Source organism: Vidua macroura, chromosome 5 (genome assembly GCF_024509145.1).
Source record: "Vidua macroura isolate BioBank_ID:100142 chromosome 5, ASM2450914v1, whole genome shotgun sequence".
Classification (NCBI taxonomy): Eukaryota; Metazoa; Chordata; class Aves; order Passeriformes; family Viduidae; genus Vidua; species Vidua macroura.
In genome coordinates, this window is record NC_071575.1 from 18162292 (window position 1) to 18187845 (window position 25554).

Consider the following 25554-nt stretch of genomic DNA (forward strand, 5'->3'; position numbering starts at 1 on the left):
CAGAGAACTCCAGATCAGAAGGCAAAGAAAATGAGCTCTCCCTTTATTTCAAATGTACCACTCTATATATAGAGGACATCGGGAAGACTAATTCCATTGGTCTTAGGGTAAAAACATGTCACACCATTGGTGTGCAGTGAATGACACACAGTAGCAGAACATATCTATAAACAATGTGAATAACAAGATAGATTAGAGAATTATTTACATTCTTTCCCAACTGTTTCCCAGGCTCTTGCCTGGTTAGAAAACCTTTCTCTTTCTCTCTGACTGAGCTGAGAATATCCACAGTGGTATGGACTGACCTTAGTCTTCATGGTTAAATAGATTATGAAATGAAGCGCTTGAGGGAACCTCGGGGTGCTGTAGCTGAGCATCAGCTTTTGAGATCTTGGAAATTTTGCTGATGCAGTTGTAGCTCCGTAGCAGTTTTTATCAAACTGAAGATGTACAAAATGAGCAGAAAAAGTAAATTACTTAACTGATTTAAAGTGTTTGAACTGCAGTGAACCTGCAAGCATCATTCCTGTATCTCATAATCAGTCTGGATTAGTCAGGGGAGTGTAAAACAAAAAGGTTAAGATGATACGGAGCTGGAGAATGGCACATTACCAGGAATGAGATTCTCTCCTGAACATGGAATTGCAGAATTGGTTACCTTGAAAAAGCCCATCAAGAACATTGAATCCACCCATTAACCCAGCACTGCCCAGCCCACCACTAAACCACATCTTCATGCCTTCTAAGTACCCCCATGGATGGCAGCTCAGCTGCTCCCTGGGCAGTCTGGCCCAGTGCCACCGCAGCCTCTGTGTTGCTTTTCCCACTGCAACAGGAGGAACCACACAGTAAAATGGTGACATTTGCAAGCAGAGGTGCTTGGCCTAGTGCCACTCTATCTCATTATACAACATGAAACTTGCCAGTGGAGCTGCCACAGGAGGCTGTTCCTCTGTCCCCTTGTTGAATCAGCTGTTGAATCTGGGAGTTACCATCCTGTTACTTCAATGATAGCCCTGCCCTGAAGCCCCTCTCTCTCCAGCCTGTCTTGCACCACCTATCCCCAAGGGCAATGGGAGAAAATTGGTAAACCAGCTCTCTAAGCCAATGCAAAGTGATGATTGAGCAAATGTTAGATAGCCTTGAAGCTGGGATTATCTGCGTAGCTGAAGAGGGAATGGTAGCAAGATTTCAGACCCCTGGGGCCAGTACAGGCAGCCAAGGGCATAGGCTTGGCTACATCCAAGCAGATGAGTTTAGCTGTAGGGACACGGAAGATGGGGGTTGCAGTCAGCATTAAACTAAGTATAAATGCAGACTGAGCCATGCTTCAGAGGCAATTGCAGTGTGCAGAGTGTTGTGTAGAGGTGTGCAGCACCTAATAACCCCTCCAGTTTACTGTTTTCTGTCCCATATTTCACATGTCACCTTCCTCAGTATCATTTTCCTTTATTCCAAGGCAGTAGAAATACATTCTTCTGATGTAGGGGCTTATAAAAATGTTAATGCACTCTTCATCCAGTCCTGCATGATGGTTCTTGCTCTTTGTTTTTTTGCTTTGACGCTTTTTTCCACTTGCTTAATAAATTCTTGCACTGTTACTACTTATGTAATTATTTATTCTTTTCAGTAAGACCTGACATCTGTCTTTCCCTGCAGTTTGCAAAACTGGGAAGCAGCAGACTGCTGGGCAGGAGTTGTATCAGCAGCTAGAAATGCAAGGAAAGAGGAAGAAATGTTTGCTTCTAGCCTTCTAGCCCTGGCTCTCCCTGCTTTCCCCTCTGTGGGTATATAATGGAGTCGGCGGGCAATTAGTCTCTCATGACTTACCTCTCCTGGCTCTGGCTTTTCACTTCCTGTTGCTGGGGAAACTGCAGTCCCAAATCCCTTCCCTTAGGCTCCGTGGTGCTGCCAGAGCACTGCAGGCAAGCAGAGTTCTAGGAGATGCACCATCAGAAAGGCAGGATTAACTAGCAGCAAAGCAGGGCTGGACACCAGCAAGGTTACAAAGGGCCTGAGAGCAGCAGGAGCTGCTGTGGCTGTACAGTCCTTTCCCAGGCTGAAATTATCTGACAAGTGCTGACTGTGTTAAAGTATTGATGGTGATGCTCAGTTAAGTGCACAAGGGCTAGAAATCGTTCCAGGTGCTGGCTTAGAGAGGCTGCAAAGAAGGCACTTTTACAGCACTGGCCCTCAGGCACCTTCAGCCCAGCTCGAGCCTCTGTCTCCATCTCTGGAAGGTGGTAAGTGGGTGGGGACTTTGCTTTGGAACCACTGTAATTTTTCTAATTGCTGCCTTCAAATCTTCTGAAGCTCAAATTGGTTTGCAGCAGAGCAATGGAAATAAAGAACTGCACCACCTCTTTTCAGAGCTTTACCTACTTGTACTCCTTCAGAGGGATTTGAGACTATAAATATTATTTTACACATCTTGTTCTTGTTTTACAGTCCTTGGCAATGCTGTGCAATATGCTTCCCTTTCTCCCCAAGCTGAACAGAAAACTGAAGCAAATAAAGCAGCCTCTGCCCCATCTTCCCCTCTGGCTAGAGTTCCTCTTCTGGACTTACTAGAATTTAGCATCCTTTGCCAAATGCAGTGGGTGAGGAAAACTACATGCTGAATGAAGGAAAACTCTGCATTTTTACTTGTTTACAAAACTGTTGCATCATGGTTAAGTGAAAACCATGAGCAGCCTGGCTGCCACAAGTGTGATGAGTGCCTGGGTGGGAGCTTGAGCTGGTTTTGGAAATCCCCAAGTACCACCAGTAAATGTGCACTGTAACCAGCTGCCACTGCTGCACATCACCTTTTCTGTGAATCAAATGAGAGGGCACATCTACTTTCTCTGTGTTTATTGCATTACACTGAAGCAAAACAGCATGTGGTTATTTGCACTTATTAGCTGATTATTTCACCAAGTCTAAGGAATACAAACAAAAGCAATTAAATAGTTCAGGACCCAGTTAGCACTGAAGGGAGGCTCAGGCTGTTTGACTGGACAGGACGAGTCCCATGCCAGGCTGAGCCCCCTGTGCTGCCCACGCAGCAAGGCAGCAGTCTCCCTCAGCTGGGTGCATTTTGAATGCACATGAGGCAGTGAGCTCTACTCTTGCTTCATGTGGGAACTCAACCCAAGTAACTTCCTGGGAGTAACACAGTGAAATGCACACCCTGGAGATGTTCATCCCTGCCCACGGGGGTCCAATGGTGACCACACTCAGTGTTGTCATCCCTTGTGCTGAAAGCTGCTCTGAGAAATCAAGGTTGGGTGACTCTTCTGGCTCATGCAAGATGGGATTTTCCTCATGTCTCTCCCAGATGCTGGTCATTCCCATACACCACTTCCCCCTTGTTTAGGTTCAAACACAAAACAATACTCAGGCCTCTTAAGCAATGACCTCTACCAAGATTCTGGAGATGCTTCAAAATGGTCTCCTTCCTGTCATTCATGAGGATGGAGAGGTGGTAGGTGAGCCAAAGAGCTGCTGGTGCTGCTGGCAGCAGCAAGACTTTCTTTTAGGAATAGAAAGCTTAAAGTCACCATCTTAAAATGTAGTCTTCAAGGACGGTGGCCAGAGGAACCCACCTGAAACACTGAAGCTGCAAAGCATCTCAGGATTTGTTGGTTGACTTTGATGTATCTGCAGGTTTTGTTTAGCTGTAGAAACTCAGTTTGCTAAGGAAATTATTGACATTGATATCTATATTGTATAAGCCTTTTTTCTTGCCATTTTACTTCTAAATTTTAATGTTTCCAGCTGTGACTGGGGGCCCAAAAGCAGCAAATCAGTGCTGGAAAGTTGTTTGAAAAGCCTGGAAGGTGCACATCCTCACCAACCCTCCTCTTTGTAGATATTGTTCAGGTGGGTACAGATTTCATTGGTCACCTTCTCAAAGGAAGCTTTGCAGTCTCCGCCAAATTTCTCCTCCATCAGTTGTAAGATAATGTCACAGATAATCTAAACAAGGAGAAGGGAAGAAACAACCATTTTTCTCCATATTAGAGGCATAAGAACTTACATATCTTTAGTTGGGATTCTTGGAGGGCAGAAAGGGGTACAAGAACAATTCACAGCACATGACCTGCAGAGCTTGTAACAGAGCATGGAAAATAAGCTGCATTATAGAATTCACAAAAAACTTCTGCTGGTGTTTTAAACTACCCTAGTTAATGTTGACTACACCTATCACTTAAGGATGGCTGCATAGGACTGATGTGCTTTGTCCATCCACTGCAATCCTTCTCCAGGCAGGGAAGTGTCCCAAATATTTAGAGGCCATGATGAGCCCTTTGTTGGACACCTATGGAATACATGGCTTAGGGGGTAAGTTTTTCCCTGATCTTTTCTGCTCATTAGCTATCCAGCACTCTGTAGCCGAGTTCTTGCAGTCAGGTAGCTGGTATAGTTTGAAATGCCACTCCTTTCCTGTGCAGCATTTATTGTTTTGTGTGCATTTTTACCCTGAAAAAGTATTTTCAACCATAAATCAAGCCTTATTTTCCCACTCATTGAAAATTGGGCCCACTGCTTTTGAAATCACCTTCATTTGGAAATAATATTTGCCAGCAGGTGCCTCTTTTTGCTGTGTGAAGCAGACAAAATAGTTATAAATGCACTCTGCTAGTGACTTTAGGTGGATCTCAGCAAGTAATTTGATCCTGTATTTATTATTTGAGTTTGTTTAATTATGACAATGCTGTTGTCACTGTTGTTCAATAACAGCTGGTTTAGTTGTCCTGGAAAAGCTCAACTCCTGTTACAAGATAAAAAATACATCTGGGACAGAAGTCCAGTGTTAAACTAGTTTTCTGCATCTTGTTATTAAACGGCAGGTGTGGGAATGCTATTGCACTGAGAAAACCCTCTACAGCTCATGGGCAGCTGTGCAGCTCCCACCACATCACCTGCCTGCACCACATCAGCTGTACAGCCGTCTTCCCCACTGATACCAGATCTCTCACTCCTGCCATCTTCCACCACCAACCATCTCACCTTCCACCACCTCCATTCTCTGAGGCATATATATGTATTCCTACATACAAAGCCTATGTTCCTCAGTTCTCCCCCTCAAAGGGGAAAACATGCCCTCCTCACAATTACACACTTTGGGAAGAGGGCTGCCCACTCACCCTAAAGTTTTTGGGGTCAATCTTCAGCTGGGTGGCATGTTTCTTGCCAAGTGGGGTCACTATCCCAAGAAAAGCCTCAGAGTTGTCCAGGTGTTGCACCATGTCGTTGATGGCACTGAAAACCTTCTTGCCATGGCCCCTGACTTGATCTGACTGTTTCATCTCTTCAGCAGAGTCCATGCCTTTGAAATGTGTGAAGTAGGACTTTGTGTCTGGGTGCTCGGTAAACATCCTGTTGAGGAATGAGAGACGTCCTGACTTGTGGACCAAGGTATCAGTGCAGACACAGCCACACATTCCAGGCCTTGCCTTCCACATTTACGTCCCTTTTCCCCTTCTTTTTATTAGAACAGACACTTCTGCATTCCTTGTTTCTCCTTTGCCTTTTGCACCTGTGCATAACTCCCATGCACATAGCAGCCAGTCCTCTCTCCCCTGCCTCTCCCCAGGGCATTTACTTTGCTCATTCCACCTTAAAACCTCCCCAGGGCATTTACTTTGCTCATTTCACCTTAAAACCTCCCCAGGGCATTTACTTTGCTCATTTCACCTTAAAATGAACTTATTCCACTCCTTATAAAGATAATATTTTCTCAGTGTTACTTTCACAAAGAAGTGAGAGCACTTCACATGGGGTGACTGTGACAGTTTAATATTCCCAAAGATGTTCTGGACAGCAGATATGACCACTATGATACTGGTGGGTGTTTTCATAGAGAAGCCCTACTATTGGTTTTGTTAATTAACCCCTTCCTGTAGTCCACTGCAAAGCTTTCTTACTGCCTGTGATGGGATTGTTGTTTGAGTATGGGGTACTGCTGATTCCATTTATTCAAAAGTAACACAATTCAGTGTGTTTGAAATTACCTTGCATCAATTACAGTCATCTTGGTCAAACTCCTTTAAAAAAAGCAGTTTACTCCTTTGGGTAAACGGGTTATCCACCTGAAATATCCATAGCAAATTCCACATTGCATTTCACAGAATCACAAAATGGTTTGCTTTCCTGATGTTCAAAGGAACCTGCTGTGTTTCAGTTTGGGCCCATTGACTCTGGTCCTGTCTCGTGGCACCACTGAGATGAGCCTGGCTCTGCCTTCTTTGCACTCTCCCTTCAGGTTTTTATGTACACATTGACAAGATTCCCCTGAGCTTTCTTTTCTCCAGGCTGAACAGTCAGAGATTTCTCTGCCTTTCTTTATGGGAGAGATACTACGGTCCCTTCATCATCTTCCTGGCCCTTTGTTGGACTCTTTCCATAATGGCCATGTCTCTCATCCTGGGAAGCCCCAAACTCTCTATAGGCAAGTCTGGGGCTGTAGGACACTAAAGCAAAACCTTCTAGAGTAAATTACCCCAGGGAGGCAAGCTACTGGATGCTACTAGCATTTTATGGCTACATTTCTGACCCTAACTCTGCACAGATTGTGTCGCCTGCAGAAGGAAAGAGCAGCATGTAAGGCTTCATGAGGGTAATCCAGGTACAAGGTGTGATATACAAGAAAGCTGAAAGGAGGGGTAAATACCTGATAACTAGAAATAGTATTTGAACTGATCCATGCTTATGGAGGTGATGCAAGTCCCAGATGAATATGTGAAAGGTGAACAAAAGAGAGGGAAACAGGATGGAAACTAAGAGAAGAAAGTCCACAGAAAGGGTATAATACAGTGGAACAGATGGACTGAGGCTGAAGGAGAATCAGAAGTGAAATACTGAGTTTAAAAAAAGCATTAAAAGAGTTTAGAGGTAAAGAGGAAGAGGGAAATAACACCCACGATTTGTTCCCATTCTCTTTCATGCCACACTTTCTTTTCTTTACCTTACATGGGTGAAGATATTGTTCTTGTCTCTTCTTTTCCACCCCCTTACCCATTTCTTTTTATTTTTCCTTGTGTGGATTGCTCCTCTTCCCAGCAAGGGCTGCATGAGAAACATCATGGCATGCTCCTAGGCAGTAACTCCATCCTTGCTCTCTCTCCTTCACCCCTCTGGGGCAGCAGTTGGATGGGCTCTTTCCTTACCTGACCAGCACAGCTGTCCCATTGTCCTCAGAATCCACATATATCTTCTCCCAGGCACCACGGGCACTTTGCACCTCTGCTTCAGAAAGTGACATGGTGGAGGAGATGTTGGCAACAGAGGGTGCAGCAGGAGGGAGAAGGACAGAGAGGTCCTGGCAGGGTCTTTCTGCTCCAGTTCTCTCCTCAGGGCTCTCTAAATACTGCCCTGGGGATTTAAGAGATCTTGAAGGGTCTCTTTGTCTCTGTTACCCTCAGTAACATTTCTGCAGGTTTTAGAGCTACCTAATCACTTTTAATCAGGAAAGAAACCAACCACATGAGGAGGAGGACTAGCCCTGTAGTCATAGGTCAGGGGCCAAAGCAAAGGTCTCACTGTCTGAGAAGGAAAAAAGGCAGTTTTCAGTGGGGAAAAAAAAGATCAGTTCTCTTCCCCTCTCACCCCTGCCAAAGCCAGTGCTTGGCTCCTTTTCCTGAAGGCGATCCTTGCCTGAGCACTGATTTTCCTGGTTTTCTCCCAAGAGTGCTGCTGTGCTGAGGGCACTGTGATGCCCTGCCCGCCCCTCTCCCTGGCACTCTTTGGTCTTTCAGTCAAAGATCCTGTTTCTAGCTCCAGAAATTCTCTCCAGTCCTGCCTTCATGCCACAGTCTCTGCTTTCCCCACAGCTCTCTGGTTTAACAGGGACTCACCCCACAGCTGCTCCCAGCCTTGGTCCCATAAGGGTAGGAGGCTTCTCCAGCCCAAAATGACAGTGTTGCAGGGATGGTGATGGCAGCGTGGCATAGCATCCTTGGCCATAGTGCCCTGCAACACCACTTCATTTTAGCACTGGAGGTAAAGGGTGCAGCACAGCCAGGGCAGAAGCACAGGCATTTCACTTTCCTAACCCTCTTGGCTTGCAGCTGGGATCTCTGTCCTATCTCTGAGCTCTGACTGCCAGGGAGAGAGATAAAGGGTGAAAGAAGGGCCAGGGTGGAGCTGCAGACAGCACCTCTGGACTTGTTATAGTCACGGTCACTTGGAACTGGAGGCAAAAAGTTTTCATGGATTATCCACGCAATGCCTGGGCTTAACCTCTGGCAGGAATGTTCTGGTTAAGTCTAGGGCACGCACGCAAAATAAGGGCTAAGGGGCTTGAGAAACTGCTGCTGGATGCTGAGGGCAGACAAAACCTCATATTGTTTGTGATGGTTTAGAGGAGAGAAGGAACAGGTGTGAGGGGAAAATATGCAGCATGTCAAGAAAAACCAGCCTGATACCCCAGGGCAGAAGGAAAGTGCTGGCTGCAAACTCACAGAGACTTACTGGTCTTGGTGGGGTTGTGCCCCACTGCTGCTGAGGGAGGCCTCAAATGACTTCACTGAAATCTGTCCCCTCTTGCCTCCCTCTCCCATTTTACCTCACAGCAAACAAAGAGCAGTCTGATAGAAAGCTGCAAAGCAGTTGTGGGTTCCTCATCCCTGAAAGAGTTCAAGGCCAGGCTAGATGGGGCTTTGAGCTACTTGGTCTAGTGGAAGGTGTCCCTGCCCATGGCAGAGGGGTTGGAACTAGATGATCTTTCAAGTCCCTTCCAATCCAAAACATTCTATGATTCCCTAGTAGACTTCTTCTTTGCTCTCCCCCATTCTTCTCTGGGACACTGCAGTATGAACATGCTCCATCCCTTGATATATAGTCAGACATCCTGTCATGGACCAAAAAATACCTCATTTGAGTTGAGAAATTTCAATCCAATTACTTTATTGCCACATAACAAACCAGCCAACCAACACTTAGATGCCTCACTTCCCCTGTCCTGTTTCCCCACCCCATGCTGCAGGTTACAACCAAACCTTTTGGTGAGACCATGGGTGGTGCAGGAGCTGGGGTTGGTGTGTGGGAGTCCCTTGCTCTTGCTGCTCCTTGTGTCCTACTCAACTGCTCCAGCATGGGCTCTTCCACTGGTTATCATCCTGTTGGATACTGTACCTGCCCTGAACTTGTCTCTCCTTTTCAGTGTTCCCTGCCCTTTCTTAAACATGTTTCCATGGAGGCACACTGATCTTACTTGGTTGGCCCAGTTCTGGGGCGCAGTGTAACAATTTTGTCTGCAACCAAGCCAGGTGTCAGCAGCACAGGGCAATCCCTGACCAGACAAAACAATGACATCTTCCCTCAAGCACATCACCATGCTCTCTCTGTGACACGCTTTTCTATTCTTCCATCCTCTGGTGCTACTTTTACTGTTTTGGAAAATTATCTTCTATTTTCCCCCTGCATGATTTGCCAAGTCCTTGTAAAATGAACACAATAATCCCTCCTAAAGTTTTGGCATCTCTAACAAGGCTATATTTATGGTACATCTCAGCAATCTCTAGTAATTGAAACAACAAAGCTCCAGAAACCCATTTATTTTGGCTTGGAAATGGAAAAGCTATGAAAAATGTGCTGTTTAATCATGAAGTCATTGCTGACACCTCCCCACATGTGGGCAAGAGGATGACTGCTTGGTTTATTTCTTTTTCCTCTCCCATGGTTTGTTTTGTTTATTATGCCAAAGGAAGTGAATCCTCTCAAGCATAATTTCTATTGCATGAAGAATACACATTTTCTAACAGCAGAGTCCTTTTTACAAAAAGGTAACCAAAAAAGAATCATATAGAAAGAGGAGATTGGTCACTCATGCTTGTGCAATGTAGCAGTCAGAGGCCCTGCAAGGCCTCCATGGCGGTCACTAGCCTAAGATAAGAAATGCAGAGTCATGATGAGTGGAACAGAGCTGCCCCTCTTCCGCACATCAGACCCCTGTTATCTCTCTGTAAGGCTATAGGTTGTATGCTCCTCGACCTCAGCCATAGGACAAATCCTGATCCCTCAACAGCCTATATAAACCCATACCATTGCCCAGTTCAGTGGAAAAGCTGTCACTGGAACCCTTTGCAGAAGCTGCCAATAAAGACATCTCCGCAGAACTCCACACAGCCTTCACCTCTCTCCATCCCTGCGTCTGCTGAGGCACTTTGCGAGCACAGAGCTGAAATCACTCCACAAGTGCTCGCAAGGTAGCCAGCAGCTCGGAGCTAGCCCAGGGGCCCAGACAGGCTGCGCCTCATCAGCACAGCGCTATCAGGGACACCTACGGAGGCTGCTGCCCCGGGGGCCAGACGGACCCCTGGGGACCACCAAGCCGCAATACTGCAACAAAATTTTTAATGTGCATGTGCTGATCTAAGTCCAGTTCATTATCCTGTCATTTCCACATACAAATTCCCTTGGGGATGTGTTCTTTAACATTATAATTATCTAAGGTAACTTGAGGTTGTCTTTACGTCCTATCACCTGTTGCTAAGTTATTGTTTAATCTTATATTGTTAAATCTCTGTTGCAGTTTCTGCTTGAATCTATTTGATCCATTACTTGTCAATGACAAGGATTTGTAGGATTCTGTTCCTAGGGTCTCTCCCCAGTTCCATTGCTCCAGCACCCCACTGTCATGGTTTCAAGGCTAACTTATAGTTACTGTGAATTTTTTGTGAATCTTTAATTTCCTCTGACATCAAGCAAGAAGGGTGAGCCACATGGCACTGGGAAATCTGGAACAGAAAGCACAGCCATGGTGTTTGGGCTGTGGCAAAGCTGTTCCTCTTTCTATTCCCAGCCAGGGGAGAAGAGGATGTGCCTCCCACTTCACTGCCAGGAAGCAGTGTCAGTACTGCAGAGTGGGGCTTGCTTTCTCTCAGTTTCCAAGAAATCACGTGCTTTAGGCAGAAGGCAGCTAGAAAGATCCAGCCACAGAAATGGGTGGCACCTTCTACTCACCCAGCCATTTAGGATCCAAACAGCCATCACATCTCTAGAGCTCATTGATGTCCTGGTCACAGGCACTGCAAACCTCAGTGTCTTTTCTTATCCTTGAAACTATGATTCTGTGATTTTAGCATAAACACCCTATTTGTTGTTCACTGGGGTTAATCCCCAGCTCAGCAGACACAGCTGTTTCAGAGGATGGCTGTGAGGGGCTCAGCAGCTGTAACTCTTATTTTCCCAACACCCGTGGTAGTGTCAGGCTGAGAGTAGAGCTCCCCATATTGCCAGGTTTCAGGGATGCTTAGCCCAAGACCCTGACACTCAGTGCTGCTTTCACAGAAAGGACAAACACCTGCATCTGCTCATGCTCAGTGTCTGAGGTTATCAACATAATCAGCTCATCAAAACAAGCAAAACAGGAGCTGCAGTCACGACTGTCGGTGTCAATGTCTGAATCCCAAAGCCCACCTAGCACATGGGTGGGAAAGGCTTTCCCCACTGCCACTTTCCCAGACCATACTTCTCTTCCCATTCCAGGGCCTTGGTGAGCTCGGGTGGAGCCGTGTTGGGCTTTCCACTGGTGAAAATACCAAATGCAAAGGGTAAGAAAAAAGCAGGATTACTCAGCTTCTTGGGACCTAGCCCCCAGAACAGCCCTTATGAACAGTACAGAGTGGTACCACCCAGCATGGTAGAAATGCACACAGGTGTCTGTTGTGAATATTTTTATTGCATGCATAACATTTTAAATGTGAAAGCAAAGGTTGTAAAGGTAGTAAAGCAAAGGTAGTAATTTCAAAATCACTTTTACAAATTATAGGGCATAACATATATGCAGGTTAGTCTTCTGAATGCTGCTTTCATGATTAACAACATTCAGTACATGGCCAGCAGTGACTCTAATGTGATCGTTCAACTAATAAGGATGACAGTGCTGAGTTTTCTTGCACTGTATCCAGCTAACCAAGAATTTGCATTGGTGGAGGCTGGTGTTCATCAGAGAAACTTTACATCCTTAGTAAAGTGTAAGAAAGCCAACTCCACAAACCCCAGCCCTCCCTGAACCATCAGTGTGCTATCAGCATCATTCTGGACTCAAACCACCCACCAACATAAGGGTTGCTATGAAGAAAGTTAACTCCATCTCAGCCAGACCCAGCACACTGCAGGACTGCATCCTTTTTGTGGACAAATTTAGGCCCATGAAGCCTTCACAGTGCTCGACTTTTGCACAGGTGCTGCAGGCAGGAGTAAAGAAATCAGCTTTTAGAGATATAGAAAATATCATGCCCAAATCAGAGATGCAGAGTACCCAAAGCTGGACAGAGGCATCAGGCAGCAGCATATGCGCTATTCATGTCTGTAATGTTACAATCTGGCATTCATATCTGCCCAATTAATGAGACTGAACCACCCAATCATTTAATGGAAACAGCACTCACACAGGTTTGGACACAAGCCCCTAGACTTCACTCAACTCCCTTGTCTGGGACACTGGAGCTTTAATTACGTAGAGTTTATATAAATTATATTCTGAAGAAAAGAGAAATCCACTGAATGTCACCCCCAGCAGAATTAAACCTGGACTCCAGATAAAGTGACCTGATATCAGAGAAAGAGAAGACATAGCTGCAAGAAGACATCAGGCTAAAATAAACAGCTATGGGCTGCTTTATGTGTAAGTCAGACACCAGTCCAGAGGCTTTCCATCAAACACAGGTAGGTCACAGATGATTGTATTGGTGGTATGGACTATTGTGTTCAAAGATGCAAGCTAAAAGGGCATGAGATAAAGCAGCAGAAAAACCTGCTATCAGATACAAGAGAAAATGAGGTGCTGGACTGAAAGGGTGGTTGGTGAGGAATGGAAGGAACCAGAGAATCAGACCAGTAGTTTTCCTGTGTAAATAGAAAGTTGAATGATGGACTTATTGGTCCAATTGTCTCCTCTACTGTAGAAGTCATAGAATTATTAGATTTATAATGGTTGGAAAAGGCATCTAAGATCTGTTCAATATGATGAGTAATTATAAGATAAAAAATCCATTATAAGTGTCCGACTTTCTTGGGAAGTAACATCAGTACATGTGGCTTTAAATTCAGTGAGCCCAAATTTAATCTTCACCTTCAGCCTGCGATTTATCCCCAGCCATGTGTCTGGTGATGGCACTACACAGAAACCAAGCTGTTCCATCCCTTCTTCATCCACATACTGAGCATTCTGTTTTTTCGTACAATAGAAAGCAAAGATTACCTCTGTTTGATCCGGTTCTGTTGGAAAGAAATCATAGTGGACAGCTTCGTGTATGTTCACTGACTCTCCAATTTCCACCAGTTTCTGGAAGAGATCTGTGCAATAAATATAGTCACCCGTTTTTGAGACCCTCCGTTTACGGGCGTCATGGATAGCACCATCAAATTTCCTACATACTCTCAAGCCATATGTCCTACAGCTGATTCTTGAGGTAATGATGTGTGGATTAACTCCAAATAAAACAGCCCCTTTTACAATGGCTGCCTGGGCCTCCATGGGACAAAGGATGTGATACTTGCTGCTAAAGGCCTGCCTGACTGCATCTCGCAGGATGATGCTGGTTGCAAAGCCTCCCACAAGTAAAATATACTGGACTTTGTCCATCTCAGGTTTGCAAAGAATTTCCCTCAAAGCACAAATGATATTGTTGATACTGTAATCAAAGAAGCTCTTCATTTTCTCATGTGTAATCATGATTGTCCCATCACACCACACAGTTCCTGCTACTTTTTCAAAGAACTGGGAGATGTCCTTCTTGGACCCTGCCACTCTGGTCAGGTTGTAGTAGCAATGTATGTAGACTGCCTCCCTGCTAGCAGAGCATTTCTGTAGGCTGAAGTTGTACATCATATTTTGTAATTCAGTAGGGTGCTTCTTCACATATTCATCCCATACGCCATCATTGAATATTTCCTTGAGGAAATTGATGAAGTTTTCATCCACTCTGTTGCCTCCCCATCCACCTCCAGTTGCCTTATGTAGCTCCTTTAGGTAATGGTTTTCTTGGATCTCGTGTACTGTGATGTCTACGGTGCCACCTACAGGTGCAAACACACACACAGAGATAGAGACTCAAATTAATTGTGCTGTTTGCTTTAAAGTATATGAGCTTCCACGGAATTTAATCTTATCTTCTGAATTCCCGATTGACATATGTGCTTTTCTGCCGCTTTCTTTCCTTATCTGCACTCTTCTGCTATTGCCCGTACTTCTCTAGATTTCTTAAATTTATGCACTTTTGTGTAAAAGCCTGGTCTCACGAGGCTCCTACAGTTATTTCTGTATAATAACTGAGCTGGATGCTCCGGCTTGCTCACTGAACAAGCCAATCTCCTGTCTGATCACAAACCGTGCCTGGCCTCCTCACATAAGTGGTTGACTCCTGAGCAGTGGTGAGAAGACTCTCAGGAACTTGTGGTGCTTTTGATGCCTTTTCAGTATTTGTTCGCAACCACCAGACTGCTCTTGACAGAAAATTCACATCATACCAAAAAAACTCAGGAATCTAGAGATATTACTGAGAAGTGCTTCATCAAATATTCTTAATGATTTACTCTCCAGTGCCTGCTGGCTCTTCTCTTTGGTCACTTCACTGGGCACTAACTACAGTTGCTTCTGGAGAGGAGGCTGCGAGCTCAGGCCACACAAGAGCACGTGGTGCGTGCCGGTGGCTGATGCTGGGATACCATGCCGGCTGATCTGTGCGAAGGCAGGGCCTCGTGTTGTGACTGTCTGGCCTGAAGAGCACTGCAGTGTGAGACACAATCCTATTCTTTCCTCCTATTTTTTCTTCCTGCTCACAGCATCTCATTAGGTGAGAAATAACATTAAAAAAACCATGACAAGCACAGCAGTGGAGTCCAAGCTCTGGGACCTTTGGCCATATTGTGAAATAGCCATGCACCACGCCCAGCAAAGATGGTACCTGTTAAACAGGGAAAATTTTACCTCCACAGTCAACGACAATATACTGGATCCCAGGGGAGTCTTCAAACTTCTTCTTGTCACTGCTGTCTGCCATAAACCCTTCATGTGGCAGCTGCTTGCACCACAGTGATGCAGCTTCTGGCTCCAAGGCAATGATCAGGTTCCTAGAGAGCATGTCAGAGATAATTCCTGCCTAAAATGACAAAAGAGAGGAGTCAGGTCAAGGAAAGGGGTTGAGATAACTGCTGCATGAACATCACCTGCTAGAGAGACTGTTCTCACCCCAGCAGCTCATGCAGGGGTGGTGGTTCTTGCACTGCTGGTCTCTGTGGGGCTCATTTCTACCCGGTGGGGAGAGAGGGCAGAGCTGTTGCACTGCCATTTGGGGACATACTCTCCCTCACCACCCTCGATGTGGAAGATTTCTCTGCCCAACGGACTGAAATTTGAAATATATGTTGTTTATATATTGAGGCATTCCTGTGGCTCAACTGGGCAAAGAAACCTCCAAAGGTAATTTGAGGAAATGGAGTAACCCCTGCTCTTTTGCTGCCATACCTCTTTTGCTGCCAGACGCATGAACTGCTTGGCAGCAGCGTTCCATATGGCTGGGACAGTAATGACCCAAGTGATCTCCTCCTCATCGTAGACAGTTTGGAAAGAGGCCTCCTTAATGGTGTTCAAAGCATGTTCCTTCATGTAGCGCAGGCTTTCGGAAAAGACTGTCAAGGCAGGAAGGAACTTTCCATTGGTGGCTTTCAGCTTCATGCCAGCTGTGACATTCTACCGAAAAAAAGGCCCAGGGTCACATGGTGCAGTGTCAGTATGAGACCTGTCCCCTTCACACCAAGCACTGCACCACATAAGGCACCCAGACACCCCTGTCTCCAAACCAAACTCCCAGCACTGACTTCACTACTGTGGCTCAGTCTAAGTGGCAGAGGTCAGCTACCAAACTGCTTACCCACCACACCTGTGATTCAGTAGGCAAAATGTCAATGTGATTGATAATTCAGCTGTTTCTCCTAGGCCAAATTTTGTAAAGACCCTGTAGATCCTATAGATTCCTGAAGAGCCATTGGGGAGTGATTCTGTAATGAAATTTTTCTTCACCATTTGCTTCTCAGATGCAGAGAAATAGTTCTGAACTAAAACCTCTCTCCAGCCCCTACTGAAAGTGAATGAGAACCAACCGCTCCAGAGGTGACGTGGTGACAGACCACATCATTCCCAGCTGTCCTGGGAAGGAAAATCTTCAAAGAGGCCTTCCATCCACCAAAGAGAGGACCTGAGGCTTTTCCTGGGACTGGCCTTGTGCTCTGCCTTATTCAATGCTTGAGAGGCCCTGTGGGACCCTGGAGCACAGACAGGAAGGCCCTAAGGTAGCCTGGTGTTTGGCTGAACAAGCAAACACAGATAAAGCTGTGAACTATTCCAAACCAGCACAGAGCCTTCAGAGAGAAATTTGATAAAGCCACTGCAGGCTTCAAGGACAGCTGGACACCCTTACATTAGCTTCAGTATAACACTTCAAAAGAGGGAGAGACAAGGAGGAGCTGTATAACATGGGATGAGATCTTAGGTAATCCCGAGACTGCCCATCTTCTTTGAATTACAGGAAATTTCACTTGATCCCTGTTTCTTGTTGAGGACTAAGGTAGGGAGTCACAGAGGGAGACCAGTTTCTCTGTCAACCTCGGGAACAGGGCAGCTTTTTCTTAGGAATAGGTACTTGCCTTCACCCATGTATGCAGTCATGTTTTATTGTCTTTAGACAAAAAACATCATCAAAAGGAAGGGCCTGGAAGCTTTTGGCAATAAAAAAAAGAATTTCTTCTTTTGTTCATCAAAATACTTGTGTTCATTCATTCTCATTAACCAGACTTAGCCCTCTTCATGGATTGTCTAACACCCACCCCTCAAATAAATGAATAGCCCCGACCCCCATTAGTAGTAACTCTTCCACCTACCGTGTTGTACAGCTGCATCTTGAAGTTCTGGAAGAAGTACCAGCTGTCAGCTTGGCTGGAGGGCAGGCTCTTGTACTTCATCACAGCATCATAACCAAAATATTTGAACTCCTGCTTCTGGTTGAACAAGATGCTCGTAGGCATCTTTGGGGTCTTTAACCCGTGCTCTGCTCCCCAGTAAACCTGGCGGATTTGGTCTGTACCTGAAGCAAGAGAAAAACAGTACCCGCTGTAGGATGTGCCAAAATCTATAGCAACAACAAAGACTGACTGGCTGGCCATGGCCACTGCAGTGCAGAGGTGCGCAGCTCTGGGAGCAGAGAGGAGTGAAGAGATGGGTCTGAACTGAAACTGAAAGGACTGATATTGCAGAGGGAAGGTCAATCTCCTCTGATTTTATTGGCTGGAGAGTGATGTGACTCTAGACATCCTGTAAATTGTACCTTTTCCTGTAAAGACGCAGGGCTTTCTTCTGCTTTTTGTAGCAGCAAAGTGCCTTTGTTAGGGAACTGTCTTATCAGTAGCTTTCTGCACTCCCACCAGCATCAGCAGTCCTCAAGGCTGCCCATACATTTCAACAAACATTTTCTGCTGCTGCATGAACACACGGAAAGTTTCTGGCTCCAGCAAAAGAAAAATGTGGGTTATGGCCAACATTTTTAGCCACAGAAAAACAGAAGTGTCAGATACACCTGATACTTCTGGCTCCAGCAAAAGAGAAGAGTGGAGTATACCCAATGGTTCTGGCTCTAGCAGAGAAGTGTGGTGCACATCCAACATTTCTGGCTCCAGAGGAACAGAATCACAGCATACATGCAATGTTTCTGGCAACAGAAGAAGAAAGGCATTGGAAAGACAGTGTGAGGACACTGATCCCAAAAAGACAACTGCAGAAGGCAGCAGGTAGGTTACACAAGGGGTGTCTCGGGATAATCTTATTTAATCTTCCTAGGTCTGAATATTTCTACAAAGTTTCTTGGAGGGTTGTATGAGTGCTGAATTGCAAACATTTTCTGACTGTGAAATATTCAGTAAGAGCTCTGTTTTCTACTTCCTAACTTTTCTAGCCATCACGGAGATGGTTACTGTCCCCAAATTCAGCTCAAGTTCAACTCCAAAGTGGGAGGCAGATCTTAAATTGGTGAAAGAGGAACTAGAAAGATCAGTATAAATAATGTGACAAGATCTGGGATTTCGTGGCTCTGACTCTGAGCTCATCAATTTTGCAGGGAAAGGTGGACTAAAATGTAAATTTTTTACTGGATTGTTTAGCTTAAAGAAAAAGATTGTGTCTTCAGTGAAAAAGTGAAGTGATTTAACTGGAAAGGAATCAATCCAAGTAAACAAAGCAAAATGTGCTTCAGCGGGAAGGAGTAATGCTGAGAGGGGCAGCAGAGTCCCTTGCAGTAGCTGTGCAGCCTTCTATTGGCATAAACCAAAGGTAAAGCCTCATGCTGAGGCTTGCTCTGACATCTGGTTGTGGGGATGAGCTTGCTCTGTGTTCCACCTGGATCCAAGCTGCAGGAGCACCTTAATCTGGGACTGTTTCTCCAACAGTAGTTGATATTTGAGATCCTTGTGAGGAAATAGGACACAGAGCAGTTGTACAAATAAAAAATTACCTTGAGAACGCAGAGCTTTGTACTCCTCTGTTAAAAAAACCTCGTACATTGCAAAGTTGGTTTTAGCAGAACAGTCACCTGCATTTGCTGCTCTCCCACTCTCTGCAGGTCTGGGCTGAGTTTGTTTTTCAGGAGCTGTCCTTGTATCTTGCCCACTTTATCCAGACCTAATGATTAGTCAAACCCTCCTGGTTTCGGCATACCCTGGTGTGGGAAATAGTAAAAGTAAGAAGATTTCTAGAAAGCTTTAAAAGCAGGCCTTAGAAACAGGAACAGAAAACTTAGACCTAGCTGCAGCTGCAAAGTCTGAAAGTAGAAAAAGTTACAATAGGTACAGCAAGCAAGGACATGAAAAGATAGCTTGAGTTTTAGGCTTGGCAAAGATAGCCTGTGGAGTCCTCTGAGCTCTATCAGGCATTAACTGGGAGAGTGCTACCCCACTCGTGCCAAATCTGCACCCGTGTGCCCTTTGTCCTGTCTCTGATCCGTTTGCTGGCATGGATGTAGCCATGAAGCCTCTGTTCACAGGACTGGCAATGATAAAGTACTTTTTTTGAGGATGTGTTCTTACCCTGCTTCATTATAGGAATTCCCTTTTCTTCTTTTCCTCAGACATACATCTGACACCTCACAGCAGCCATCAGCCTATGGAGACCAGACTTCTAACATGAAGGAAATGTTTGAAATGATGAAAGAGATGGACAACAAAAAAACAAAGGAAATGTTCGAAATGATAAAAGAGATGGACAACAAAAAAACGAAGGAAGTGTTCAAAATGATAAAAGAGATGGACAATAAAAAAACAAAGGAAATGTTCAAAATGGTAGAAGAGATGGACAACAAAAAAACGAAGGAAATGTTCCAAATTATGAAAGAGATGGACAGCAAGAACACAAAGGAAATATTCGAAATGATGAAAAATATGGACAAAAAAATAATGTGAGAGTCCAGTGACCAAAAATGACACCGTTTAGTGTGGCCTCTGACAATGAACTGTAGCTGGTGCACACAAGGGTGGGTGGGACAGAAAATGAGCCAGACACAGGGAGGGCTCTGCATTAGCAATAAATTTTGCCCAGGCTATACTGGGAACCCAGAGCCAATTTACAGAAGCTGTTGGATTTGCACCATGTAACGAGCAGATCTTACACTTTGGGTATTTTATTTGCACTGTTGGTATTGACTCACAGAATCACAAACCAAGCATCTGGCAAAGAACAGCCTTGACAAGTTTTGGTCTCTAAATTTCTTTTCCCTATGGGTTGATCAGAAATTGGAGGGAGGAAGTTTAGCTTGTGCATTTTTTTAAGACTTTATTGCATACTTGCCCACTGATTGCAATGTGGTTTATTGTTTCTTTCTTTCCTTTATGGATGGATGGACAATGAGAACAGAACTTTGTCTGACACTGTTCAGTATCTACTGAACCTTCTGGATAGTCACAACAGGTAATGTGATTCTTGACATTAATAATCAGTGTAAGAGGGGAAAATCATGATCCTTACAACCACACCTCCATTTCCTCTGATGTAAATATCTTCCCACTTGATTTGAGCATAAATTCTGGGAGGGAGCTTTTAGGGGAGGTGTTCAGCTCCCCTGGAGTTTTCCTGGATGCTCTTGCGCTTTCCTACCTCAGAACTTTTTTTCTTGAATTCAGTTTATTCAATAGGGACACGTCCACTGTTGTGTCAGTGTCCAAGTACAAATAAAGAGATCTCCCAAATCTGTTTCAGAGCACTTCCTGAAAGGCTAATCCAAATACTGTGTAAGGAGAAAGAGGAAAACGAGATGCTTAAAGAGAAGACCAAAAAGCTAGAGGAAAGGTAAGGTATTTATTCATATTTCAGACATAGTGTGTGTTTCTACACTGAAAAGCCACATACTTCTTGTTTCCTCCAGTCCTTGGGGACTCTATTTCTGACCAGACAGCCCAGACACCTTCTCTCCAGACTTACAACCTGCCAGCATCTCTTTATAACTGACTTCTGGAAGATGGTTTGGGTTGCTCTGCAAAGGGAAGAAGACATTCTTGGGGTAAACCAGCTAAATAAAGAGTAAAGGAAATCAGTCTGCAATGACATTGTCAAGATGCCACTCTGATCAGATTCTACTATAATCATGCAAAACTGAGCTGAGAAAGCACTATTTTCCACAAAAAAAAAAGCTGCTTGCCAGCTATATAATATAAATGAGAAGTGCATTGTAGAAAACATGGGATTAATTGAACAGTTTCACAAGTAAAATATTTACATTTGCTCATTAATTCATCTTGACTTAGATATGTTTTTTAATGTTCTCCTTGACCTAGAATCCAAGAGCTGTTGGCTAAAGCAATGGCCATGCACCAACACTCTGAGGACATCACTGACCCTTCGCGTTTGTCTGCTGTGCTGGAGAGATACGAGATGCTCCGGCTACAGGAATGGGAGAAAGTCAGGAGCTCCATGCCCTACCGTTGGACGTATGAAGAAGGCAGTCGCGCCATTAGGGTTTGTTCAAGTCCATTTTCTCCATTTGATTCTTACCACATCAATTATGGTGTAGCCATATAGCAACCCTTGAGTATTTGTATTTCAGTACCAGACAGGGTTGGGGCCTAAGTTTGGGTCGCTGAATTTGCAGCCTAGCAGGGCTTGTGGAATGCTGTAGAGATCAAACTGACAGTGACCTTCTTCCTCCTACCTTTCAGAAGGGCACACTCAAATACTAGTCCCATCTCTCATGTGTTAAGCACAAGTGGGAAAACAGTCCACTTTCCTTATGTCAGTGCTTGAACTGATAGCTGGGAGACCTCATTTTGATGTCTGACTCACTGCTGTGATGCTGGAGAGATCTAAAGGAAAATACCAAAGTGGTATTACCTTAAAGGACAAGACTGAGATGAGGCCATTATTAGCATTGACTGTGATGATAAGACCCCACAGATGCTGAAGAATGGGCTCCAATACCCAAGCAGCTTGATGAAACAGTTTGTTTTACAGCTATTGAAGACATATTTCAGTCAATTAGCAGCCCTACAATTAACTCTAATGCAGATGTTTTCTCAGCTTTGCACACTACACCTGTGGTTTCACTGTGATTGATGCTGTAATCAGTTGTTTTTGCACTGCAGAAGGTGTTTGAAGCCTGTGAAAAAGATATACAACAGAGAACAGATCACATACTTAAAGTTCTTGACATTCCACCTTCGAATAAGGTAAAAATACCTTTGACCAAGGTATTTTATGTTTCTGTAAAAGGCCTGTAAAAGGGCCTTTTATGGCCTGTAAAAGGGCCATTGGCATCTGCGATTTTATGTAGAAGTTTGTTTCTGCTAAGGACACTGCTCAATATCTGTCAGCAATGACACTGGGAATAACTTCTGAGCTGAGAGGTCTGGGGCCAAGCTCTAACAACCCTAGGTATGAGAGCAGCACTGGATAAAAAACAGGTCTTTCTTTCGATGAGTTAAGCTATTCCATGGAGAAGCAGGGAGCTGGACTTGAGGATCCTTGTGGGAGCCTTCCAAAATTAAATTATTCTGTGTCCCATGATACGAATTGGGATACATGATCCCAAAGCCATACACTTGCATATCTGAATTGTCCAGCTGGATGAAGCACATATATGAGTGCAGAAAGCATTTTCCAGCCCTGTGTTGCTTTTATGTGACCTTCTTCCAAAGCCTGAAATGAGTGACTTCTCCATTACTGATTGACCCAATATAAGAAACAAAAATCCCCAGTATTTGCCTCACCACATAGTAACAGCCTGCTTTGTGATATGATTGTTCTGCAGGTGATGCAAGACATAATGAAGCTGTTGAGGCAACAGTATCACCAAAACTCAATGGTTTACAACAAGATTGTTCAAGTGAGTAAAGATACAGCCCAGGAACCGGGGCAATGGTTCAATTGTCTCTGCAGCTTGTTATTTAAAACATGAGAGGTCTCCCTTCTGCATGAGGTTGTTTTCCACTTGTGGCCAGGTCCTTCCAGCCCATATACTCCCAAAATATTCTCAAGTACATGTAACCTTGTAAGGGAAGTACAGCAGGACAGGCAGGGTCATGCCCCTACTAACAAAGGCACAGCCCTACTGGACCCAAGCAAGGAGCAAAGAGCAAAGGGCCAGTGGTGGTGATCAGGGCCAGCCACAAACCAGTGACCAACTGGGCAAGCTCACAGTGACCAACGAGGTCAAGACCAAGCTGTGAAGTTGGTCTGTGGGTCAGGACCAGCAAGACTGGGCACAGGCATCAGCTCAACACCACAGCTCAGTCAAGCACCCAGCCACCACTCAGCTCCTGGGTCAACTGGTGGCCAGTCTGGGTGAAGATGAGGCTTCTCATAACTCCTTCTCGCACCACCCTTTCTGCCAGCTTGACTGTTATTGCAGGAGTTGAATACGAGGTTATATGGTTGTGCTAAATCTGAGCTGACCTTGAACACATGCAGCCAAACCCCTGGGAAGGCAGAGGAAAGCGTGCAGAGGCTGTTGATGTGCACAGAGCCCTGACACCTGCTATCCACATGGACAAGTCTCTAGTGGGCTTTTTTTGTGGAAGAGAGGACATATATATCAGAGATATATGAAACTGCCAAAGAGGAGCTTCCTCCTTTTGCATCTTGCTGGGCTTTTCCAAGAGCTTGGTCTTACCAAACCCCTTGCAGATCTATGAGGAAATAGAGACAAGGGCTGGACACTGGCACAATCTAGAAGCCAGTACTTAGTAAATAAAAGAATCTTTAAAGAATCTTTAAAGTGACCCTGGGACCCCTGCATTTCCCACTCAAACAGTACCAGCAGCTTTGACAAGTGAAGTTCTTGAGTGCTTAGTTCCTGTGGAGCAGCTGCACAGAATGATAGCGGGGAGGCAACATAACAATACATCAGCATAAGGAAAACTGTTCTCATTTGATTTTCAGGAAGCTGCCATTCACATAAGAACTGAAAATGAAACACAGTTCCTGCTGCAGTGCTGCCAAATTTATTGTTTGCTGCTTCTTCAGGACCCACCAGTTAAAGCTGAGTGGAGGATGAACAGAAGCCATTTAGAGCACGTGGACAAGAAAGATGAAGTGCACTGGAAAAAAGCATCACTTCTGTGGCCCATAATGAAACGTGGGGAAGAAATTATTGTGAAAGGTGTAGTCTGGGATCAAAGGAAAATGACTTGAGAGTCAGGCTAATTACTTACTTAGCCATAACAAGATGAAACAGCTGCTATGCCATACTCTGCTTTTCTTTCTCCCATGTTGCCTGTTTTTCAGAGCTAGTAAGTTAGACATCCCTCACTTAGGACACCTAGGATAAATCATCATTAACAAACCTGTATTAAAAATTGAAGCTATTCCAACTGTCTCCTCACAAAGGCCACCTGCCTGTTAGCACTCCCTGCTTTCCCACATCTGTTCAATTTACCTCTCCCAAAGTCCTTCAGCTACACATATGCCACAGCACTGGACCAAAGAACTCTAGACGTTGTATTCCATGGCATAATGGGGATGCAATGAGGCAAATGCATGTTTATGTGATTTGGTGTGACACAGTATTCTGTCAGCAACTTGAGAATTACCAAATAAAAAAGACTCTAAATTCTGCTGTGTGCCTGCTGTTAGAATGCATGGAATGGAAGCCTCTCTGAGTCCCTCAGGAGCGAAAGGAATACAGGGATTGAATTGGAACCTTTAGAGAAACTAAAATATATTAAACCACACAGACGTGAAATAGGAGTGTAAGTTTTAGTTTTCAGTAAGTAGAAATATATCTTAAGTGCCTTAAGAATCTATATTAGCTAGTAAAAAACCCTAAATCCTAGTTTAAAGTTAAGTAGTGTTACCTTTCACAAAATTAGCTTAGCTCTAGACATAACAAAAACATAGCAGAACATTGCTTACATTTCTAAATAGAACAGATAGAACTACATGAGTAGATTTTTTGTAAAAAATAACACTACTTTCACACATTAGAATTAAGCTCGGATAGGTGTAGGAAGAATGTTTTAGATTCATGTTTTTAGCTGATTAGATTATTTATGTATAAATTTCCCCTACACTGGGGTACAAAAAAGGTGATAATTGCTTCTACTAACTACTACTGCTTCTACTGAGAACATCAAGAATCTATATCAGAAAGCTTTTAGCACAAACTTTAATACTCTAAACTCTTCACCTTCAATACTGATGTATTCATACAATAAACAACTTTACAACAAACAACAACTACTCCTATCTCTTTGTAGACCCAAGACCCACTTATAACTCAACACCTGCCAAATCCTTTTCTCCAGTTTTTGTTTCTAATACATCAGTTTCCTCGGCTGCACAAACTCCCTGGGATTTTCTCAATGGGCCTCCAGAAAGAAAGGCAAATTTCTGTGCAGGTCTCTGCAAGCAAATTGCTCTGCTTCTCTCAGGAATTTAGTATTCCCTAAGCATATTGCAGGTCACTGACAACATGAGCTGGGATCCAGGTGTGTGCAAGAAAATTGGCTTCTAGAAAACTGGAGTATTCTGAGAAACTGAGACCCTTATTGGAAGTATCTATTATGGAATAGAACAAGTGAACTAAAAAAGCCCCAGAGTTACTGCAGCTCAGGATCCCGTGCTGGGGAAACGGCAAAAGGGGAACAACGGGGGTGCGAAGGGGTCACAAGTGAGCCTCGTGACAGAGCTGCGGGCGGGAGCAAAGCTGCATTTGGGAGAAGCTGCGGCTGTGCCGTGCTGCGAAGGGGCGTTCTGAGGGAGGCCCAGCAGCACCACGGCCCGCCCTGAGACCCAGAGCCGCGGCCGTGCAGCTCGTGACAGGGCAGGACCCGAGGAGCTCACCGCCATTTCCCTTTCCCTTAGCTTGATTTTAAACGGTGTAATTGCTCCCCCAGAAGAACAGAAAAGGAATTGCTTCCTGCAGACACGTGAAGTATTTATTAGGCGGGGTTGGTGGTTTATTTCTAAGCCTCGTGAAGACCCTTAAGGGACCTCAGGGAGCAGAGCAAAAGAGACAAACACAGGTGAAGGCATTTCTGATCTTTAGACCGGTCGGAATTTCTGTTTGCGTTGCGCCCGCGTGAGGCCCTGGC

At 44.7% G+C, this 25554-nt stretch overlaps 3 protein-coding genes across 3 annotated transcripts; 1 reads left to right on the forward strand and 2 right to left on the reverse strand.

Moving 5' to 3' along the window:
- Positions 1-3778: 3778 nt before the first annotated feature.
- On the reverse strand, positions 3779-7249 carry LOC128807891 (cytoglobin-1-like). The gene is made up of 3 exons (XM_053978573.1): positions 7155-7249; positions 5133-5364; positions 3779-3960 (listed from the first exon to the last, which is right to left on the reverse strand). The coding sequence occupies exons 1-3, from the start codon at positions 7247-7249 to the stop codon at positions 3832-3834; spliced, it is 456 nt and encodes a 151-aa protein (XP_053834548.1). The 3' UTR covers positions 3779-3831.
- A 4399-nt stretch (positions 7250-11648) lies between these two features.
- Positions 11649-17151, reverse strand: LOC128807516 (heat shock 70 kDa protein 12A-like). The gene is made up of 4 exons (XM_053977974.1): positions 16870-17151; positions 15458-15682; positions 14921-15092; positions 11649-14010 (listed from the first exon to the last, which is right to left on the reverse strand). Exons 1-4 carry the CDS (start codon positions 17149-17151, stop codon positions 12950-12952), a joined length of 1740 nt encoding a protein of 579 aa, XP_053833949.1. The 3' UTR covers positions 11649-12949.
- Positions 17152-17515: 364 nt separating this feature from the next.
- On the forward strand, positions 17516-25486 carry LOC128807242 (uncharacterized). Its single transcript, XM_053977456.1, has 8 exons — positions 17516-17772; positions 19104-19430; positions 19886-19939; positions 20228-20317; positions 20803-20983; positions 21607-21690; positions 22272-22346; positions 23402-25486. The coding sequence occupies exons 1-8, from the start codon at positions 17516-17518 to the stop codon at positions 23651-23653; spliced, it is 1320 nt and encodes a 439-aa protein (XP_053833431.1). The 3' UTR covers positions 23654-25486.
- The last annotated feature ends 68 nt before the right edge of the window (positions 25487-25554 follow it).